General features: G+C 43.0%; 1 protein-coding gene across 1 annotated transcript in view; it reads right to left on the bottom strand.

Moving 5' to 3' along the window:
* Positions 1 to 22,714, bottom strand: part of LOC146768315 (uncharacterized) — a 105,587-nt gene extending 82,873 nt beyond the window's left edge. Inside the window, exon 1 of the mRNA XM_085571672.1 lies at positions 22,355 to 22,714. Within this exon, the coding sequence (XP_085427798.1) occupies positions 22,355 to 22,431 (77 nt within the window). The 5' untranslated portion in view covers positions 22,432 to 22,714. The remainder of the gene's footprint in view (positions 1 to 22,354) is intronic.
* Between the last annotated feature and the right edge of the window lie 425 nt (positions 22,715 to 23,139).

The raw sequence follows: 23,139 nt of genomic DNA, 5'->3' as shown, positions 1-23,139 counted from the left end.
TGTTTAGATTCTTCTGCACTTGTGCAACTAGAAAATGAAACATCTACAGGGCAAGTCAGAGGAGTCATTATGGCAAGTCATTATTGCTTTCACTGGCATTTTTCCTACATATTACATTAAAAAAAAAATCCTTTGCAGTTCATTCACTACTGAATTGTCAGAAGGGAACACCTTTAGCAGGAAACCTAGAAATAGAGTATTTTATGTATTTTATATGAGCAAACCTTCTCTCCTCCTGTCATAGACACTTGTACATCATACACTGGACAGAACATGTAATTGCATGTTGTTCCATCTCACATCTATGGACAAACCCCCAAGGCAGCTCACAGCTTCCTTGGATGTGCAGTGACACACCCTTCCTCATGGCTTGTAGTATCTTTTCCAAAGAAGCTTAAAATCTGCATTCCACCTTTCAGCAGAAAGGTGTGTCACGTTTCCTCATTTGCAGGCACACCTAGAGATTTGATGCATTCCCATTCTGCATCCTTGTTTCCATGACAAGCACAGACACCTACTGTATGACTCTGGTGTTTTTTTTTTTCTTTCTTCAATGCATGTTTAAAAGAGCTGGTAATTGTCAAAAGGAAAAATTACTACCTCAACCTAGTACTTATAGCAGGAGCAGGAGAAGCAGAAACACAAAGAAGTTGCTTCTGTAATTATCTTTTTGCACACATGCATGTTTTACTGTACAACAGGTTGTTGAAGATTTAATCCAAAACTAAAACACAAAGCATTAGAAGAGCTTAACCAAAGAGAAGTGATTTAAAGCATTATCCCCTGACAAAATAGGCATTCATCTCAGAGATAACCAGGAGTAAGGAAATACATCTGGGTTCAGACTCTCTTCTAGTTTACTACATCCAGTGTGCAAAAGCATTATTAAACCAGGGTTGAACAGCTACATGCTTGTCAGTTAGCAAAGTACCTCCTCAGTCAAGTAATTTTGACTATACACTGTAATCTCCCAGCGACACACCAATCATCTATCAAAGTGGGAACCCCTTACAACTAAACCCTTCCCATTAGCCAAGGGCATTAGCTCAAGCAAGCAGTGAAGCATTGTTGCAGCAGAGAGACAGAATTTTCCCCCCCACCCCCTTTCTCCAGGATCAGGTCTGAAAAAGATCACACTCTTTACTAACTGATGTGACCTACTTGGGTTGAGATGCCAAACTCAACCAGGAAGGAGATCCCATTTCCTTTACACAAATACCTGCTTGCTGTCACTGACAGTCACATTTTTCCCAGCCTGGAAGAGCCTGCAAGTGCAAGCTGTGGAAAGCTGTGCTTCCCAATATTAGAAAAACTGATATGAGACCAGAGGAACAAGCTGGCAAGAACACAGCTGGTTTGAGACAGAGATATGTGAGACAAAGAAAGGCCATGAGGATGCCTGGGGATGTGGAGCACCTCTCCTACAAAGACAGAGTTGGGGTTGTTAGGCTAGAGAGGAGAAGGCTCCAGGGAGACCTTATTATGTTTTTTCAGTACCTAAAGCAGGCCTAGAAGAAAGCTGGAGGAAGACTTTTTGGAAGAGCATGTAGCATAAGCACAAGGAAAAACGGCTCTAAACTGAGAGAGGGTAAGTTTACATTAAATATACAGAAAAAGCTCTTTACTGTGAGGTTGCCCAGAGAACCTGTGGACACTCCCCGCCTGGAAGTGTTCAAAGTACAGCCTGGATGGAACTTTGAACAACCTGGTCTAGGGGAAGGTCTCTCTGCCCAGGGAATGAGAGGGCCCATACAGAGGAGGATTGGAACTAAATGGTTTTTAAAGGTGCATTCCAGACCAAAATATTCTATGAATCTATGATATTCAAAACTGAAATTCAGTAGAGTTTTAGACTGGTGAAAGTAATGAAATGACAGCAGAGATGTAGGTGTGACACACTATTTGCATATGAAACAGAAGTATCTTTGTGGTGAGCTCAGCATGAACCAAACAGGCAGGGGGATCGAGCTGCTAGCCAGACTTGGAAAGACCATAGCCAAGAGCAAGCTCCTTTTTCCATTCTACACATCTTGTCTTCATGAAGTAGTCATATTTCAGTACACATCATCCAATACCTCAGACTACCCACAGACCAACATAAAATCACAGAATCATTTAGGTTGGGAAAGATGTCTAAGATCATTGATCACTCAAGCACATCCCTAAGTGTCATGTCTGTTATGAGTAAGTTCATTAACTTAAGGAAGTTAAGGAATTTAAAGTTAAATATGTTAATCAAACTGTTATTACTTGTTAAACCCCACTGATGTCTCCCTTATATCTCTCCATGTTGTGCCCCTTCACTGTACCTGCCCTCCCTGTTGTGACCACCGGGTATTGCCTCCGCTGCTCCACAAAATGGTGACCAGGGCACCTCCGGGAATATGCAAATTAAGAACAGTGCTCAAAAACTCTGAGAAAAGCCCTGAAGACGACGAGCCAACCTAAAATTTGAACAACTAATCGACTCTAATGATCAACGAGGAGTCCCTCTATCCTACCAGCCCTACAAGCAACATTTAAAACGTCAACATAACTTAAGTAGAACCAACTGAGAGCAAAAACCCTAGCCAACGAGCCAAGAGGTGTCTTCCCAGGCACGCCCATGAGGACGGAAGACCCAGTTCTGCTGCACAGCAAAACTGACTACCTCCTCCTCTGCGTCGCCAAAGGGAGCAGAGGCGGTGTGCGCGACCCCTCCAGCCCCCACCCAGAGCTGGTCACTTAAATAAAGGCGTTTAAAAGGAGCTGGTCTCCTGGCCCATTCTTATCAATGTCTGCACATATTTCAAATACCTCCAGGTATGGTGATTCCATCACCTCCCTTGGCATCCTGATCCAAAGCTTGACAACACTCTTGGTGGAAAAATTTTTGCTCATATCCAGTCTAGGCCTTCCTCCTTACAGATATTTGTAGAGAGACACTGCTATCAGGCAACAGATAGACAACACACATAGATCATGAAGCAACTTTAAGCTTGAAAAAACCACTATTTTCTCCTACAAGGTAACTGCTCAAGTAGATTTATGCATCCCTGCTCTGCATGTCCCAGCTTCCTCCCTCACCCTGCCACCCAAAAGGTATGCTGGAAGCTATGAGCCAACAACACACCGGACAGAAGGTCCTCACAAGCAACCTTCATTGACCCTAAAGCCCAGGGAAACATGACTTTTCTCTTCAGTTACCTCTAAAAGTGTGTCTACTCAGCAGCATGAATGTTTACATGGAAATTCATTTTACTTTGCAATGAATTACACCAACCAACTACTCTATAAACTTTTGAATTAGATCAGCAACTACTATGTAATCGTCAGCCCAGACAATTCCATCAACACCTGCTTCCCACAGTGCAGTGCAGTTCCCCAGTCTGTGAGACCTCGGAGGGCTTTGCAAGCTTTCCATCACAAGGATGATGCTTTAAATTATCTATAAAGAAGCTGACTGTGCAATAATTTCAAGTCAAATTGTCAGTGTGCCTAAGTTAAAAAGTGCCTAAATTAAAAAGTAAGTAAGTACTCAAAATGCAGTATTACTGATTCTTCCCTGCCCAGAACCGTGCTTATTCTTAAATTAAAAACAAAACAAAACCAAAACACCTCAAATAAACAAAAACCCAAATCCCTAAAAGCAGAAGTAATAAGCCAAACAAAACTCAAAGCAAATGGGCTTCATAGCAGGCCTGCAGAAGCTCAAACTGGGAATTTTCCATGACTGCTTCACACAGTTCTTTTAAAACAGATTTAATTGCACATGCTCATAATCAGATTTTTATGGCACAAAAGAATGCAGGTATAAAAGAAATATAAATACCTTCCACTGCCTATACCCACACAGTATCTTTTACTACTTTTCACACTAGTAATAAAGTCACTCCTCATATTATTATGCTGGCAATAAACAACAAACAAACAAACCAGCTATTTGTTCTGTTTGGGTGGTGGTTTTTGTCTTGCTTTCTTGGGATTTTTTAAGAACTCTTAGGTAAAATAAACTGACTGGAAAAAAAACCCCTTTCCCACAAAGGCTGAAGTATGGAATTGTGCAAGAAGAAGCATTTTTGGCTACTTAGTGTAGAACAATTAGAAGAGAATTTGGGAAAGCCTCATCAGTAAGAAAGAGCACGTGCTATATTTCAGCTGATATGAATGTGACAAAAACACAAGAATGAATGATTGCTTCTTCAGCACAGACCTCCTCTAGGAAAAATGCTCCAACATGGCCACCTGGAGGGGTGCTCATCCCTACTGAATTACTCTCAGAAATGTCATTTCAAAAAAGGTGAATGTTTTCAAGCATGTTACTAATTATTCATACTGCTTTAGCCAAAATTGTATTTTTACTCTCCAAAAAACAAACACAACAGTCCATTATCACTAATCTCAGTGGCAAAACAACTGAGAAGCATCTCGTTCATGACTACCAAAACACCCAGCCTTACAAGACAGTTTTGCTGAAGCTGGTGGCTCTTCAACACTCCTGAACACTAGGAAGTAGAAAACACAAAAAGTTACTTAGGCTTTACTCCAAATAAATGTTGCAGTAGAAATGCCTTCCTACACTGGCAGCTCTGTATTAGCTTCCTCCAAGCTTTTACTTGGCTGGTCAAAAAGACTTGGCCTTAAAAATAAGCAAATTTCTCTTCAAAGAAGTCATAAATCACCATCTCGTTGAGGGCTGCAGCACTTTCTGCTTGCCACACATACTACCTCTAACCCACGATGCAGCAAATACTTCATTCTGCAGGCAGGAACAAAGATTTCTACACCTCTAAGGAAATTAATTTTGAGTCCTCAGAGCTCCATATCATTTTCATGTGTGCAGTGGAAAATATTGCAAGCTGCAGGAGCTATGTGCTTCTGCTCCTCCTCCAAGCAAGTTACCCAGAACTTGCCCCCCTGCTTAGCACAGGCAGTAGATCTGGTTTTATTTGTATGGGTGTAAACTCTAAGGGAGGGCAAGACTCTTATTTATACACTACATCTCTTCACCCAGGGAAAAACATATTAGAAAGGGAAAATGCTGTAGTAACTGGATGACCATGACAAAAGCGCTTATTGAGGGCTGCAGCACTTTGGCACATGCAGCAATGCAGTTAAAACCATTCAAATCCCAGGACAGCATTCACATGACGTCACTTTTCTCCCATTGCTCATGAACCACTCTTCCTACAATTTCATTGTTGTTTCACATACCAACTTGTCTTTATTTTGAAGACATTACTGTAATTTCGTCATAATTCTAGCTGCTTACTTATAAAATGAGCACAGCTCAATTCTGGCAACGTGTTTATCTCTGAACATAGATCTTGTTAAGAGAGCACCAGCATGGCATTGTTTTGGTCACATTTTCAGCTCCCTTTCATCTCCAGAGAGACACAATGTGACCTTCAGAACTTCTGTGTATATTTTCAGATATACACATGATTCCATGATAGTCTCTTCTTGTAGGAGTTACATCCACACCTCATGTTCACATAAGGAAGATCCCATTTGTACAGGAGAACTACAGAATATAGGTCCATAGCTAGAATGAAGAGACACTTACTCCATTTTCATTCCTCCAGATCACATTAAGACCCATCTCAAACATACACAATTTCCTGAGGTATATCACAACTTCAGCCAACTTGCAAGAAGCTTGTTTGGGGTTTTTCAGCCTAATATGCTGTACAAGGCTTTCCCTCAGATAAAACTGTATCCATTTATTTTTTGTCTAAAAATGATTTATGGACATGTTTACAGAAATAAAGGATGTGAATCATTCAGGTGTTCTTCTCTTGCAAAAAAACCCCAAAACTTTCAGCAGAAATTTTCCCCAGCAAGTTGATTCTTGAATACTCAAGACTGAGCATGGGCTGCTGATGGATCACCCCGAGTGCACACACATCCACACCTGCTGTTCCCGAGGCAGCCACATGAGTAACATGAACCATGCTGCGCCACAGGTGTGGAGCACTGCCTGCCCCGTCAAACACAATTATTCCTTTACGCAATAACGTATAATGTCACATGCAACTTCTTCCTGTTCATTTGGAGGAAAAAGTAATGTCCAATTCTTCTTTCAGTCTATTTGCTTCACCATTTTTCCAGCTTGGGACTTTGAGCTCCTAACAGCAGCTCTCATGGCACCATCTGGTGCCTGAAAGACAAAGGCTAATGTGTAATTACCGCTATCCAGCCCTGAGGCAATTCTGTTGCACTGGCAGAGGTAAAAAGGGCACCTGCTTTTTCCTCTCAACTTCATACACTGCTTTGATGCTTATCCTGCTGATAACTGCTTATCCTTTCTGATAATTTAAAGGAAACTTTAATTTAAGTTCAAATTGAACTTGACCTTTGGTGTGCCAATGTGGCAGCAGTATTTGTAGTCTTTCAAAGACAGTAGTCCCTTAAGGACAGTTTCCTAAAAAAAAACAAAAAAAAAATCCTATGGATCTTGTGGATCAGATTTGAACATCTTCCCTACAAAAGGCACTGGGGTAAATGTTCTTTCCTCAATACATTCCATGCCCTGTATAGGTAAGGAGACAGCTTGGTGGCTTCATTAAAAGAAATTAAGTAGAAATAAAAAACTGTTTTCTACCTTTCCAAGGACACGTCTGCAATAAATGCAGCTCTACAGCCAATGTACAAATCAATGCAACAATGATCCTGAGATGGGTTAAAAAGCAGTGGTAAGTTAGACAAGTCACCTGCTAACAAAGCCATGTCTGTGTGAAGAGCACAGAGACATGATTGTGGCTGAGGCTTCCTGCCCTTGTCGCTGACAGGACTGACATGGCTGCAGAGGCCATGCCATGATGTGCCACCCACTGCTGCCCACCTGGGAGCTATGGTAGCAATCCAGTGGGGCCCTGCAGTGTGCACTGCAGTGAATGTGACAGCAGATCTGCAGAAGCTGTGCTTGATCGCTGCTACTTGAATGTAACTTGTACCAAGACCAGCAGTAGTTATCTTCTGGATTTCAATCATTTTTACCTGGTTAGTGTTAAGTGGATTTTTGTGAGTTTCCTGAGTCCCAGTAGATGCATAGACTGGTTAATGTTGGAAGAGATCTTTAAAGATCATCTAGTTCGACCTTTCCTGTCAGAGTAAGGGACATCTTTCCCTAAATGTTCATTAATTCTCCCACAGCAAGCTTGGATTGTGACATGTAAGAAGCCAAAGTGACATGCACGCAGCTAGAAATGGAAAATAGGAGGTATTTCAGAAAATGCTTTAACACATTATGACTCTGGTGGAGTTGTGTCCCATATTCGTCTCGGGATTACCATGTCTTTACTTATTTTAAGTAGAGCAACATGAGGAGCTAAATTTCCATGGAAAGTATTACACAGCCCAGTACTATGCAGGTCAAGGCACCAAATTTTAGAAACTCACTCCCACTGCTTGTTTTGGGTTCATTATCTTTAGACATGATCACATAGCTTAGCTATAGATCACCAAAACCTTAAAACTCTTCTGGGCCTTTAAACCTACCCACCCACAAGCCTTTGCTTACCCAGCAACTTCCCGCTCCTGCCCAGTCAGAAACCACAATTGCAGCCACTAATTGGGAACTGCCAACATCTGCTGATAAGAGAAGCAAAACTCACAGACTGGGAACAGTCTGTTCACCTGCATCCCCCAAGGATCAGGAGAGACATTTATAGCAGCCCACTCAGCCTCAGAAGAGCTGCTGGGCAAAATGCACACAGGGAGCTGGGAGCCACAATGAGTAGGACACTCAGTGTCCTAATAAAGTACTCAGGATAAGCCCAAGAGCACTGCAAGCTTATTATTACTTTCCAAAGAAGCCTGACAAATGTAACATGTCCACAAATACATACACTTGGCTTTGAAGGGGAAAGAGGACATGACACGTGTCACTGCTCAGTCAGTCAACACCAAGGCAGAAGAAATCTAGCTATGAAGATGAACATTCCAGTTCTGCACCACTAAGTCAAAGAGAGGTTAATTATTATTCAGCTATTCAGGCAAGCCCCAAAATCCTTCTCTTAATTGGGTGAAAACACAGCTAAGCATAGAAGAAAGTTGCTTCTTAAACAAAGTCTTTTAAACTGAAAGTGTAATTTGTGGGTTCAGCACTGTACACAGTGCAATAAAGACATAGAAAGATCCAGCCTGCACTCGATGCCCTTCTGAATAAAGTTAATCCCAACACCTGGAGGCTAAGAAAACCAGCTGTCTGTCTGAAGTGGTTCCTAAACTCAGCAGGGAGCCCCTGGAGTCTTCAAAACTCTGCCAGGGTTCCCAAGGCAGTCACAGTGCATTGCCACTTAAGGCTGGTTTGTTGCATCCTCCTCACTTCCATGGCTGCTGTCCCCAGGAAGAAAATCAGTCTGTTCCTTTATGAGGTCACAAACCATGTTTTATTTTATAAAAGAGGAGGCCAATTGACCCATGGGTACACATTAGCTATTCCCTGCACTATTTCCATATTGCTCACATGATCCCAGATACAGGTTTAAAACAAATTTCAGAGTTTTATCAAAACTGTAAACATACTGACAGAATAGACACTGCCCTGCAGGGAACACAACTTACTAGAAGTGAAATGATTCATAAGCTCATGTATTTATTTCAGATTAAGGCCAAACAGCTTTCATCACTTATCCAAGTACGCTTGAAAACCTTCCTTTGAGCAGAAAACAGCACAAGTGGAGCTATTTTTAAAACCACCTAAAAAACAGCAAGGCATGACATACCTTATTTTTTACCACATGGTAAAGATGAAAAACTGGAACAACTTCTGTCTTTTATCCATCTGAGGGCCTAAATGAGTAACTTTATTTATAGCCACTAATGGCTACTAGTTCTGACCTTATTTTTTCTCCTCAACAAGCCACCTTTAAATCAGGGAATTTAAACTTTCAGCAATTCAGACATTTATGTTATTCTGCCACCTTTAAATCAGGGAATTTAAGCTTTCAGCAATTCAGACATTTATGTTATTCTTTCTCAGTATGGCTTTTGAGCTGTGAACAAGCTTCCCAGGTCACTGTTAAAAATAAACAAATAAACACATTATTTTTTTTTTCTGCTTCAGTTAATTCAAACTACAAAGAAAGAGGGAGAAGGTACACTAACTAACCAAACTTTTTGATTTCTAAATAACCTTGAAACAATTCCTTGCCTTAAATTTTCTCCTCTGAAGACACAGCAGCTGTACCTAATAATTTATTTAAATTTAAGAAATGGAAAAAAAAATACATGCAATATACAAGAATCATAGGTAACATCAATATTAGCAAGGAACAACAAGTTAACAGAAGGCACAAATATCCTGTTTAGATCTACACCAGCAAACAATACAAGGTATTCTCTTCCCCCATGCCTTTCCTCTTCATTCGTACATAAGGAAAGGAAGGAACAGCACAGGATTGCAGCTGGACTACAATAAAATATCAACACACTAAATAAATATGCACACCCACAAAGGAACAAGCACCTTATAGAGTCATTCTTTTGAGCTCACGGACGCAACCTTTTCTTTTGCAAAGCACACACAAGAAACATCCTTACTTCCCAGTGGTCTGAGACCCTTCCACAAGTGAAGATGTAAAGCGCAAACATCCTAATGGCCGCAGGTACAGACTACCTCCAGCAACAAAACATTTGCCAAGTACAGAACTCTTGAAATTCTTCCCTTTTCTAACAGTTACAAAGATCTGATAAAAATCCAGCTCTTTCCTGAAAAACAAGTGGTAATACCACAGCTGGACTTCTGGAGAGAAAGACCCACTTGCTGACTATTTGTTCCTCTGGTAGAGTGTATGGAACAAAATGAGTGGAAAAGATGATCACACAGTAACAAAAAGTAGGGAAACCACAAAAGGGAAGATTTTATTACAATAACTTTTGCCACCAATGAAGCACTACAAACAAATGCCAAAGTTCCATTTTTTGCGACATATATTACAGCAGCTTTCTTGAGAAAAACCACAGGTTTCTCCAATATGCCTATACCAAACTATCTAGAAGCACATCATTGCTCAATGCCACTAAAAAAAGATATTTAAAAAGACTACTATAAAATGCAAGAATTTCCAAAATTTTGGCATTTATAATGGAAAGGAGCTGTTGACTCCTTCACAGGAAGAGAGGCCCTGCAGAGAGACCTAGACAAATAAGAGGGCTGGGCAATCACCAACCATACGAAGTTCGAAAAGGGAAAAGTGCCGGATTCTGCACCTGGGATGGGGCAGCCCAGAATTTATGTGCAGGCTGGGGATGGAGAGACTGGGGCTGGGTTCCCTGGTTCATGGAAAGTTGGATATGAGTCTGCAGTGCTCTGGCAGCCAGGAGGGCCAGCCATGTCCTGGGGGGGGGATCATCACCAGCCAGGCAAGGGAAGGGATTGTCCTGGTCTGCTCTGCACTGGGGCAGCCTCAGTCTTGAGTCCTGTGTGCAGTTTTGAGTGCCACAATGTAAGAAAGGCATAAAGCCATTAAGGAGCATCCAAAGGAAGGCTACAAAGATGGTGAAGAATCTGGAGGGGAAGCCATACAAGAAGCAGCTGAGGTTCAGCCTAGAGAAGAGAAGAGTAAGGGGAGCTGTCATCACTGTCTACAACTTCCTTCTGAGGGAAGACAGAGGGGCAGACTCTTTTCTCTGGTGCCCAGTTACAGGACCCAAGGGAATGACGTGGAACTGTGTCAGGGGAGTTTAGGCTGGATACCAGGAAGAGGTTCTTCACCCAGAGGATTACTGGGCACTGGAACAGGCTCCCCAGGGAAATGGTCACAGCACCAAGCCTGACACTGATCAAGAAGCACTGGACAATGCTTTCAGGCATGTGGTGTGTGATTCTTGGGGTGTCTTGTGCATGGCTACGAGTTGGACTTCAATGATTCTTGTGGGTCTTTTCCAACTTAGGATATTCTGTAATACCAAAGACCCAACCAGCAAATACACACTCAGAACCTACAGCTAGGAAAACTCCAGCTGGTTAGAGGACATCAACAGAAGATTATTCTACAAAGTTGAAAGAAACTACAAAGGAAAAAAAAAAAAAAAAAGCTTAATTAATGCATTTTAAAGCAGTTGCTATCAGACACTGTATCCAACAAGGAGCCCCCTTTGAGGAGCCATCCTGCTAAACCATCTGCTCCTGCTCAGATGGTTTAGAGCCTGATGCTAGCTCATCTCCTTTACCTCCCCAGGAGCACCTCGAGCCATCCCAGCAGACCCATTATTGCTGCTGGTGTCTGGGCCTTGGCTGCCTTAAGCCTTTCTTCTCCCTTCAATTTAGCCACTAATTTATGTGCAGCCACTCTTCTTGCCTAATGCCTACATGCAGAGTGGGAGGCACATGCCTGTGCTCTTGGACAGTCACAGCTTGTATTGCCTACCAAAACCTCTGATGCCTTCCAGCAGGAAAAGAAAAAAAAACTTCCCAGGAAAACAGCAACGCTTTTGTGGCCTCTCTGACTGCATAAAGCAACTGTGCATTTTTCAGATCAAATGTTTCCAAGCAATATAAAGTGTTTCTGCAAATGACACACAAGTTCAAGAAATCAAAATTCAGAATGACAGCTTTTATTTGCCTGAGTCCAGAAGCACCTGGAACACAGCAACTGCTGATTCCCTATCTGAAGTAAAAGGATTCCATGACTCAGTGTTTTCCTTTTTCATTCAGTAAGGACTGCTGAGAACAAGCCACCAGCAAAGGATCACTGGATGCTCATAAGAAAATGCACAGATTTCTGTACCACTTTCTGTCTTCCACCAGCTATGATGCCATCTCCACCTTAACTGTATGGCACAAAGGCATGCAACAAGGTGTAATTACACAGTAAAAGTTTAATACAAGTATTGCATTACATTGCAATTAAGTTTATTCATGGGCCTATGTACAAAAAAAATCTGGGGTATCACCGGAGTCCCAGTCATTTAAGGTACTGGATCACCAAGGCAAAATGATGGTGTGATAGAAACAGAAATTGGAAGACTCTTAAAACTAACACAAAACAGAGAATCAGCCTTTTGCCTTAAGTGCTGTGAAAATGCCAAAGTCCTATTTATCATCTGTTAAAACTTCTCATATTTAGTGTGCAAGTTACTAGAAATGTTATTGCAAGGAGGAAAAAAAGGGTGCGCTGCACAAATTACATTTTCTAGCATAGATTTGCTGGGTATGTTTATTCCTTGAAAGAGCTTATCAAGTATCACATGGCAGAATGTGAGTGGAGTTTCAAGAACAAAGAGCTCACTTCATGGGACACTCCTCCTGGTACACGGTCTGAAAGGCAGCAGGAAATGCCACCCTTCAAAGCCCTGCTGTAAACACTGCTCTTATTTTCTTGTGGGGAATATACTAATTGATTGGACACACCAAACAAATATATTCATCGTACCCATCACCAGAAAGCTGTAATGAGGGGGGGATAAACTCTAATCACAAACCCAGTCCATATTTAATAAGGGGAAGAAGTCCAAGAAGATGACCAACAAAGAAGTCTGACCTACAGAATGAGCATCTACTCCTTGTCCTGACATGAACTCCAGTGTGACTCCTGATGTGACTCGTGTCAGCCAAGTTGTTTCCTTTCTGAAGCAAATAAAAATATAATCTAACCAAGACACAAAGCTGAAGACCCACTGAAATGGCCAAATAGAAATGATGTCCATTGGCTCTGTAATCAGATGCATACATTAAACAAAAGGATTTGACTTCTTCTCAAGATAAACAACTTCATAAGAAAAACAATCCCATTCTCTTAACAAATATATTTAACTTAATCTGAGAAAACATTTCAATGTCATTCTAAACAACAGCAACTAAAATAAGAACAAATATTCCATTTCCGATAACATAATAAACATCAATACTTTTTTAAAACAACGGATAAACTTCTCTTATCTCCTGTCCCCAAACCCAGGGCCAGTTTGGCTGAATGCAAAAGAGAAAGTCTGAGAACCTTTCAGAGAAATCCTGCACTTCTCTTGGCAAGATCAACAGGCACATGCAGCGTACAACACCAAAACCACACAAGGCTTTGCCAGTAGCACCACTTTCACAGTTCACAGTAATTTCAAGAACTACAGAAATGTTTTCTCCAGATGCTGGAAAGTTCATCAAAAGTAGTTTTCTAAAGCCTTCTGAAAGTCTGTAAGAGAAAGAGGGCCAAGGGATTTGGGGTGTTAACTCCGATGACAACTTTCAGTAATACTCTGCTTTGTAATTCCAGCTGACAGCTGGTACTTAAACCTTGGGCCTCAGGTCTCTACCTGAGGTTGTGCTACAGGCATCACAATCAATTCTGACTTTGAAACCATGATTGCAGACTCGGGAAGCTGGGTGCCAGTCTATCAGCATTACCATGCCAAGAAATTAAGAGCAGAGAACACAACCCAGAAGACCCTCAATACTTTTAATGACAACCCCAATATGGAGCAAGATATGCCATGATAAAATGCCCTCAGGTAAACCTGCTCAGAGTGGAAATATAGTTTTGTACCCCAGGGGAAAAAACAACAAATATTTTCCTCTGCTAAGGTGTCCTTACAGCAACACCCTTTAGGGAATTCTCCAAAACAAAAGAGACTTGTATTAACACACTCTTTTATTACTGACCTATAATAAAATATTAATAAATATATAGGAAAAGGCAACACTAATACATCAAAGAGCAGTTTATCTTTTATTTCCTGAGTCCTCCAATACAGCCCTTCACCCTGTGCATGCCACCAGCCACAACCCCGTGTGAAGGCACAGCTTGGTCCCTGAAATCTGCTGCTGAGCTACCCTCTCTTTCTTCCTCCTTCCCTCATTTGGAACAAACCAGAACAAAACCCACCAAAAATGTCATAGACACATTTAATCCAAGAGCTGGATTAAAACAAGCATTGATTTCTTGAACATTCACCTTAGCTTAGTATTAAGCCAAAAGCCTAGCGAGGCTTGCTGCAAGATGAAGACAACATATGCTCAAAGAAAAGGAAGTCTGATACCATAAACCAGACAACATGCCACAATGAAACAATGTATGTATGTATCTGCTATAAGGTATTAAAATACAAATACGGGAAGCCTATTCAACTCTAAAGTCTGGCAGGACACTGGATTGTACATGAGTAAAGTCTATCCTCTACGAAGTTTTCCTGCAGTTTGCCACTAATCCTAGAAGGAGTAAAAGGTTTTAAACTGACTCCCATATTTAGGCTCTGCTCCAATATGCTTACATTTACTTACTGGGGACAGCATCATTGGAACACACAAGAAATCCAGCTTAAGGTATATTTCATCTGAATTTTCCATGCAAGCTTAGCAAACCATACAAGTTACCAGTACCTTTCACTTTTGAAGACTTCCTTCCACACACCATGGTAAACTGCAGTTTTCCTCAAAGCATTAAAAGGGCTGAAGTGTGCCTTGGTTTTTTTTTCCCAGTTACTGACTGATACCCCTTGGTGGAAAAAGTACCTAAGCACAACTGCACATTAGGAAAAACTACAAGATCTCATATAGAAATTTTAAACCCTTCTACAGAAGAGCCTAGAGAAAACAGAAATGTTAACTTTGGCCAGCAAAATTGAACACACCCCAATTTCTGCCATGCTTTCAATGTTAACCAAAACTGTGTCTGTTCCTAGTAAGCTATTCAACAGAAAACCCTATGTATTATTAAGTTACTCCAACATCACTCATGCTTACAATTTCAGTGAAAGGAAAAAAAAAAAAAAAACAAACCCAACTCCCTGAACTTAATACCAAGTAAGAAAAATAAGAAGGCTTTAACAGGCTGGACTGAAAAAAAGTCACTTGGCCCAAAGGAAAACAGCAGCTAAATAGAGAGCAAGTATTTACATTTATGAATAAAACATGCATAGGTATGAGCATTTACAGCTGAATCAACTCGGCAGCCTTCCCCAGTCAGTCACTGGTCTGCAACAGTAAAGTGTCCATCCAGTCACAATGCCTACAGAACAAGACCTTGCAGAAAAGCTGCCAGACATCCCTACATTGGCTGTCCTGGCTCATGATATCAGGAACAAGCATAAATTATATTTGAACCTACCTGATATTACAATATTAATCACCAGTTTTGCAGAAATGAGCCTAGAACTGGACAGTATATTCTCCCCAGACATCCCCCTTTTTCTTACAGGAACATTTAGAAATACAAACAATCTTTACTCATTCCTTCTCTCCTAATGAATCTTTCCCAGTATATTTTCCTAATATAATGCTCTTATTTTCCACATAGCAAAGGTGTAATTTCTTCTTCAGCATAGCTACAGTTTACTTCACAAGGCAGATCTGGAGTATAGTCAATATCGGTTCCCATTCTGAATCCAAACCTGAAAAGTTCTGCCTTTATAAGAATGGAGGGTTTGAGCTACTTAAGAGACTTCTTAAGGAAAGGATAATCCACTTAACCTTTCTTAATCAGGGTGCTGTCCAGAACAAAGTTGCATTACAGTAAATATGGCCAGTGGATATGGTCATATTTCAGACACAGGACATCTTAGAAAATCCTAAATAATTGGAGACAAAAAAAAAAGCCACCATGCAAAATTTGAACCAATAATATCTAAATCCAGTAATTTACTACTAGCTATGGTCCCAACACCAAATCATCCTCATTTATGTCTCACTAATGGTTTAAAATGTCACATAATGATAAATGTCAGGAAAAACCAAAAGAAACAGGAACGCCTAAGCCATGACCCTCTGATACAAGCCTGAAGTCATAATTAATCAAGCAAGTTTTGAGGTCACATCCCAAAACTTGTAAAGTTGTCACAATTAGTGATTTAAGGCTGATAATTCTTTTTTTTTGCCCCCTCAGCAAAAGTCTGAATTCAGAGTGACTTTTACCTCCTGCCCTTCTACCCATACTCCACCCAAAACTATGTTCCTGGCTCTGACCACATCTGGAGACAGTGATTCACGAAGGAAAAATACTGGCCCTGCAGCCAAAAAGGTTGGTGAGATCAAACTGCCCAGAGGACACACTTCCCTTCAGAGCTGCCATTGCACTGGAGTCAACCTGCTGCATGTTCCGGGGGCGGAGCTGCTTCTCCTGCTCTTGGCTGGAGGCTGCTGTACCTCCCACAGGGTCTGCACCCGTCCAAGAGACACAAAAAGGCATTTGTCTTGCTAGAAATTTTTTCAGAAGTGCCACCAATATTAACAATCCATATTGAAAGAAAAAAAGAAGGAGGCACATTATTCACTTGTTATGGGTTGATTAGCACAGTGACAATGTATATAGATATTCCCACATACGCTCAAGCACACAGAGCCATGGACCTACCAGTTTTCCTTCTACCAACTATTTTCTAAAGTCAAAAAACAGGTTCATGAGACTATATTGGTCTTATCACGCTGAAAACAAAGATTCAGCTGAAATTACCAGAGCTGAAGCCTATTGTGGTATCACCATACATAATTATTGTTAAGGGACCCCAAACTTTTCCTTTTATCTTTTGAGGCACACTGGGGCAAAAAGAGCACTGAAAGGTTGTAAGGTATCTCAGGTTAGTCATTGGACCAGTGCACTAAACTCCCCACATGACACCAAAAGCTCAAGCTACCTTCCTTTTTGCTTCCCTCTCTCCTCCAAAGTGGTCCTCTCCTGCCATTACAAAATAATGGAAAAAATGTGGAACATTTCTGATAAAAGCCCGTTCCATTTGGCCTCAAAAGTAAGTTGAGACTAGCCATGCTTTCAAGCACTATTCCCTTTTACCAACCAGCAAACTGTGTCACAGCCCTGAAACAAAAACAAAAACAAACAAACAAAAAAAACCCAAACCCTAAAAAAAAAACCCACTGAAGAGGTCACAATGGTCAATATCACCTATACACAAACCCATACTCACCAAATGAAAACATGTATAAAGAACATCTTCTTAGAGTAAAAGAGCTTACAGACAAAATGCTAACACAAGTATACAATTTGGGAAAAGACCAAAAAAAAAGTTAACATTTCAGTGAGGTGTCACCAGAATGTAAAAAAAAATCCCAGACTCAGAAACAGCCAAGTCTCCTGTAATAGTGGGTTTCACAGCTTTTATTTGGTTGGAGACTGACTGAACATACCAAAAGAAACAAAAGCAGACCCCGCAGAATGTAGTGCCTCTATTGCCAACTTCAAAACTTACGTATTTTGCAGCTTTAAGAGAATGTTTGTGTCATTTTACAATATGTGCAGTGCCAACAGGGTTGCTAGGTCCAGCCCAGCCATGACAATGTTTCAGTTGCACTAATTTGTCTTATGAAAGGCACATATGAATATCAGTGGTGGTCAATAACCATTACATGATACAGATGAGCTGAATGTGATTTCCAACTTGGAGCAATAAACCAGAAAAAAACTTCATCTTTCTGACTTGATAAGGTAGAACTAAGCCCCCTTGAAATATCTATTCAAAACACAGTGCTCTCTAATTAACCTAAAAATAACTGTAGACAAAACAACCATCAGCTTTCAAAAAAACCTAAATATGAGAAGTCAGAGCTCAGAAAATTCAGAGAACACAGCCAGTGTCAACTGCCAAAGGAGACACCGTTTCTGCTTGGCATGGCTTTGGCACGCAGAAGGTCTCCTGAAACACCTTTATGTCATCACTCACGGGTTTTGCCCCACCAGACTAAAGGACAACTTTGCTGATGTAAGCTACACACCTTACAGCAATACTAAAAGCTGGAACATCAGACCTATGCTTTATGTTACCATCAAAACACTTGTAAATGAAAACAGGGGAGACTTCAAAGGTCATCCAAAACACATATACTGTGCTGCACAGCACAGCCAGAATCCATGTATCAATGCAAGTATTTATATGCATCACCAGGTTTTCTCATTAGGTGAATAACCTTGGTGGTGCCAAGGCCACCTGTCCACAGGAGATGATGAATCCCTCAAGGGACTCAGTGCTGAGGCTGTGATCTGCCAAATGTTGCAACAAGAGAGCATCAAGAAAGAGCTTGCTACAAGCTGCTGAATTAAGAGCTTCTAGGTTCAAGCAGATACCTCCTCTGACAGCTTCCTGAAGCTAAATTTTTGTCCCATATCCTTCCCACACAGGGAGGTTCAACACTTGCTCCCTCAGAATACATGCTGGGAGCCCTCTCCTTAAAATAGGGTACACAGGCAAGTATGGGCAACTGTGGAGAGCAGAAGTTAAGGAAACCATTCTGAACTCCAGGTACCAATGGTAATGCTAAAAATAAAAGCATGGCAGGCATAGAGTATCTGCTGTGCCTCAAAGGACACAGGGAGGGTACCTCGCAGTTCCAAAGAAATTTCTATGCAGTGTTGGATAAACATCAGCAGGACTTCTATGACAGTGATGCCTCTATAGTGATCTCCTTCAGCATCATCTACCCAGACAGGCTACATGACACACAGTTGCTCTCCTTCCTCCCTTTTATTCAATTTTCACAGTTGCAAGGGTGGGGAGATTCCTTTAAGGTTGGCAACAGCTAAATCCAAACAATCCCTACAGCCACCACTATTACCATGCTACAAGTTAGTTCCCCAGAAGCTGAGCACCAGCTTGGAAGACAGGTTTGGACAAGATGTACTAAGGAAGTTTCTCCCAACCTCAAGCCCTTTCTGACCTCTGCTGGGTCAGCAAATGCCACAGTTCTGTGACAAGGACAGCAACCACAGTTCAGTGCAACGTGCCATACATACTGGCCAAAGTGACTGCCATGTAAGAGGAAGAAGATAAACCTGGCTTCTGCATCCTCTTCCCCTGTTGCCTTTGATAACCACTGCTTGGGAACTTTAGATGCTGAAGGGGCAGTTTGAGCTCCCCTCTCCCAAAGCCAGGGACCTCATAAAATGGGAAAGCTGGACAGGACAGAACGCACATCCAACCAATATGATTAATGCAACGTTCTCCATTTATTCGAGAGAAGATGGCAGTTTATATACACTTCTATATAGTTTACAGCTTACAAAGGCACTCTGATTGGCAAGCTAACATTGTTTAGCTTTGTCTTAAGGTGGCCTAAACCTTACACTATAAACCTATACTACTTCACACCCAGACAGCCCAGTGCTTCCCATCACACCTTAATACAATTTCTAATTGCGCCACAAACTCTTAATTTCTAACTGCGTCAGAGGCTGGAAGGCCTCACAAGGCCCAAATCTGAGGCCTAGACTGGAGTAGCTCAAATCTCATTCCAAACATAAATCATGCTCTCTCTCTCTCAGAAATACTGCAACACTCTCCTTGTCTTCTGCCTCATCTGGAAATTTCTTTCTTCCTTCCCTCATGGTACACATCCCTTCTCAGCACGGGTGCATTCTCAGTGGAAAAAAATCTGACCTCAGCTACCACAGGAGCCTGTTCCCCTGAAAGCACTCTGGCTGTTGGTAAAACATATGGGAACAATTTTTTCACGCCGTTTTAAGCAACACAGCCAAATGGCTTTATGGCACATACCCATACAAGATTAATACTTTACAGTTTTAATATTTTAGATAAGCAAATGTGACTACAAAAACAAACCAAAAAAATTTAAAATTCTACCTCCAACTTTCTTTCAAAGACTGTAAGGTAGCATAGACCAAACAACAGCCTTTAAAAAAGCATCAGAAAATACTTTTGCTCTGTATTTAGAATGCAACATTGTTATTATCTTCCAGTAATTAGAGCATGTTGGGTAGTAAGTTACAGGACAAACTTTTTTAGCCTAATTCTTAGAGCCATCTTTTGTTTTGTTGGTTTTTTTGGTGGAGCTAGAAAATTGGGACAGGGATGGAAATCAAGGCTTCCCAGGAGACAAGTGTAACCACTTGTCCTTTAACAATAAAAGCTATGTATACTAAGAAAGAGTAAAGAAAGGAAATTGAGCAGCAAGAGGGAGAAGTCAAAGAGCTGCTAAGTCACAAATGAAGGCAGTGTGAGATGATTGGCATAAGCCTGGTGTTAACCCACACCTCACTTAAGGCAGCAAGTCCCAACAGGAGTACATCCCTTGTGATGCACCTCCTGCTCTCCAGAGGTGTCTCACTCAGTTGCCTCATTTTGTTCCAGTAAGTATCATCCTATACTAAGGCATGTTATATTTAGCATGTAGCTAGGGAGATATAAAAATGCAGTGTTTTGGTTTTTTTCCTATTAATCTTTAAGCTGTACAATATTTTCTGCAAAACCCACACTGAAGACACTTCTGCATCCAGTGTGGCAAACAGGAGCTCCTTGGTAATGCTGAATAACAAGCCCTCTGAAGTGCCAGTATTTAGCCGTCCCACTATCAGCTTTTCTCCGAAAATATAATCATATCAGCAAGCTTACATCACTGACGAAGAAGATCTGAGCACATTGGGCTTTTCACCTGTGCCTCCTCCTTCTTCCTCACACTATAACTTATTTTAATAAGAACAGTCATTCCCTTAGATAAGTCAGCAAATATTTTTTTAAAGAGCAGCTGCAGGATGTCTGCCTTGCACAAATTAAATTACCTAGTGTCTCAATCCAGTGCCTTCAACAGATATTCTTCTGTGGTAGCTGGGTCAGACTCAGTGCATTTCTGCTATTGTGCCTCATCCTCTCTATTTTCCATTTACATATGCTCCACTCCCAAGTAAGGGAAGGAAAATATTTATACTTGTGGGTGGGACTTTGGATGCAGATTAAAGTCAAGGTGCTATATTTACTGATCTTTTAAAGTAATATCTGCATGTTGAAAGGAAGTCAAAGTTCTTAAGAAAGATCAAAGTCCACATGAAGCAACCATAGATTAACATAAATATATGCTGAAATGCTAATACACACTGGCAAAATTTACTTGTATTTTCCCTCGAGCACGTAATTTTGCCTAATAGGGGAGTCAAAACCATGAAAACTCTTTATGTAGGGCACACTGCAGTACTTTGTGTTGGGGCGAATGACTCTTCAGACTAATTTTGCAAGGTTAGGTTAATACTACTATATTGCTCATGGCTTACAAGCTTTTGAAAGGTGAGGGCTACATCCTCTAAACATAAAAAAAAAAAAAAAAAAAGGAAAAAAAGGGCAGTATTACTATTTAACTCAGACTTCATCAAAGCTAATCCTGCATTGCTTCCTTTTTATTGCAGTTGACAGAACTTTTGTTCTCTGACAAATGAAAAGCCAACAAGCAATAAAAGTGTATGACCTTCTTTTATTTGACTAATTACTATTTCGGTAAACAGATCACCTATTTTTCTTGTGAAAGCATAAACAGCAGCACCAAGAACACGAGGGATGTTGTTTCATGAGGGCAAAGGACAGTTTTGCAGATTAATCACAACCCTGTAAAACAGATGCCTGGCCTGTATTTACAACCCTGACAGTGCAACTGCTTTGGCGAGAGGTGCAATTAAAGCAAGTGCGCAGGCAGTCACCAGAAGTCACAACCCAGTCACGGGCTTTGCCAGCAAAACACAGACACAACACACACACACACAGAAGACATTGATCTTGCACACTTTATGTTCCTAAGGCTGTCTCTATACCAGGCGGGATAAACCAATCCAGTAAAAAACATTGTTGCACAAAATTCAGCTAGCTTGGACCAGAAGAGGACCCAGGTTCTGAGTTTTATCAAATATCCTGAGTCAGCAGCAAAGCACCTTTGATTTGATTTCCTCACCCGACACACTGAAGTTGTCAAGATTCACAAGTCCACGGTAAAGCTCAAACGACTTTCAGAAATTCAGCCTGCCTCCTTTTCATTTTGTATAAAAGGTTTCGTCGGTACTTAATGACACACACTCAATAAACAAACCTTTAAAAAAGGGTGCCCAGCAGCAGCCCTGCCTCTGAAACCTTCGCCGTTTGAAGCCTCTGGTGCCCGTGCAAGGCGGACAAAGAGCGCTCCCCGGCTTTCACACAGGAAACCCCCAAGGAGGAACTCCCCACTCCCACCTCGGCACGGCTTCAGAGGCTGCACCACCGCAGGCACCAGGCAGCGGGGCAGGGTCCGCACCGGCGCCCCGCTGCGCGCGTCCCGCGGGGTCCCGGCCGCGGGGGAGGTGCCGCCGGTGGGCGCGGGGCTGGGGGCAGCGCCGCGGCACCGAAGCCTCCATCCCCGCCGCTCTGATGAGCCCCAGTTAGCGCCGAAAGCCTGCCCGGCTGCGGACAGCCCGCGGCAGCACCGCTGCAGTTCGGCGGCTCCGAGTTCCGCCTCGGCCACAGCCACAGAGGCCGGGAATTTAGGGGGCGCAGCTCCTTCCCTCCCTCCCTCTCCGCCTGCCTCCCGCTCTCCGGGCGCTGCTCCTGGGAACACCCTGTAAACCGAACTGCTCGAGGGAACGAACACTTTGCGTGAGCCTCCCGCCGCTTTGCTGGTATCCTGCCCCACAAAGCGACCCGACATTGGAGGAATAGGAGGAGAATCCCACCGGCCCGCGCTCACCTCCGCCAAGAAGCTGTCCATGGTGGCCCCTCGAACCGCCCGCGGGTGCGCAGCGCCGGGCACCAGCCGCGCACCATGTGCCGCTCTCGTCCGGTCCGGCCCGGCCCGGCCCGGCCCGGCCCGGCTCGGCTCGGCTCGCCCCACCGAGCCGCCTCAGCCGCCGCGCCGCTCCATCGCGCCCCAGCGCCGGCACCAGCCCGCAGCCTTTGTCCGCCCGCCCCCTCAGTGCCGCTCGGCCGGGCGGTCCCGGCAGCGCATAGCAGCCGCGGGCAGCCGGCAGCGGGGGTGACGCGGAGGAAGAGGACAAGGAAACCTCCCGCCGCCTCACGCTCCTGCCCGGGGCCACCCCCGTCCCGTCCAGGCGGGGCAGGAGCAGAGGCGGAGCCGGGGCCGCGCCGCTCCCTGCGCCGCACTCAGCCGCGCCCCCGCCCCGCCCCGCCCTCGCCAAAGTGAGGGCAGCGCCCCCCGGGCTCCGCGCTCGTCCCGTCCCCTGCCTTCCCCTCCCGTCCCACTGCTGCCCCCGGTACGTCGGCCCTGGGGCCGCGTGCCCGTCTGCTCGGGGCGCGAAAACACGCTTTGGAATGCGGAATGAAAGGAGCGCGGCGGCTGGAAGGGGAGCGGAGGCTCGCTCCGGCCTGGGGGCGGCTCCACTCCCGTGCCCGACAGCGCACAGCAGTGCAAAGCTCCGCCATCCGGAGAGAGGTGCTGCCCGAGATGGTTAAAGAATACGTACCTGCAGGGTTCTGCTGCGGACAGGCAGCCCATAGGTAAATGTGTAGCAAACT

Source organism: Lonchura striata, chromosome 2 (genome assembly GCF_050655825.1).
Source record: "Lonchura striata isolate lonStrDom1 chromosome 2, ASM5065582v1, whole genome shotgun sequence".
Taxonomy (NCBI): Eukaryota; Metazoa; Chordata; class Aves; order Passeriformes; family Estrildidae; genus Lonchura; species Lonchura striata.
Note: the sequence above shows the minus strand (reverse complement) of the source record. Positions and strands in the feature narration are given on the sequence as shown.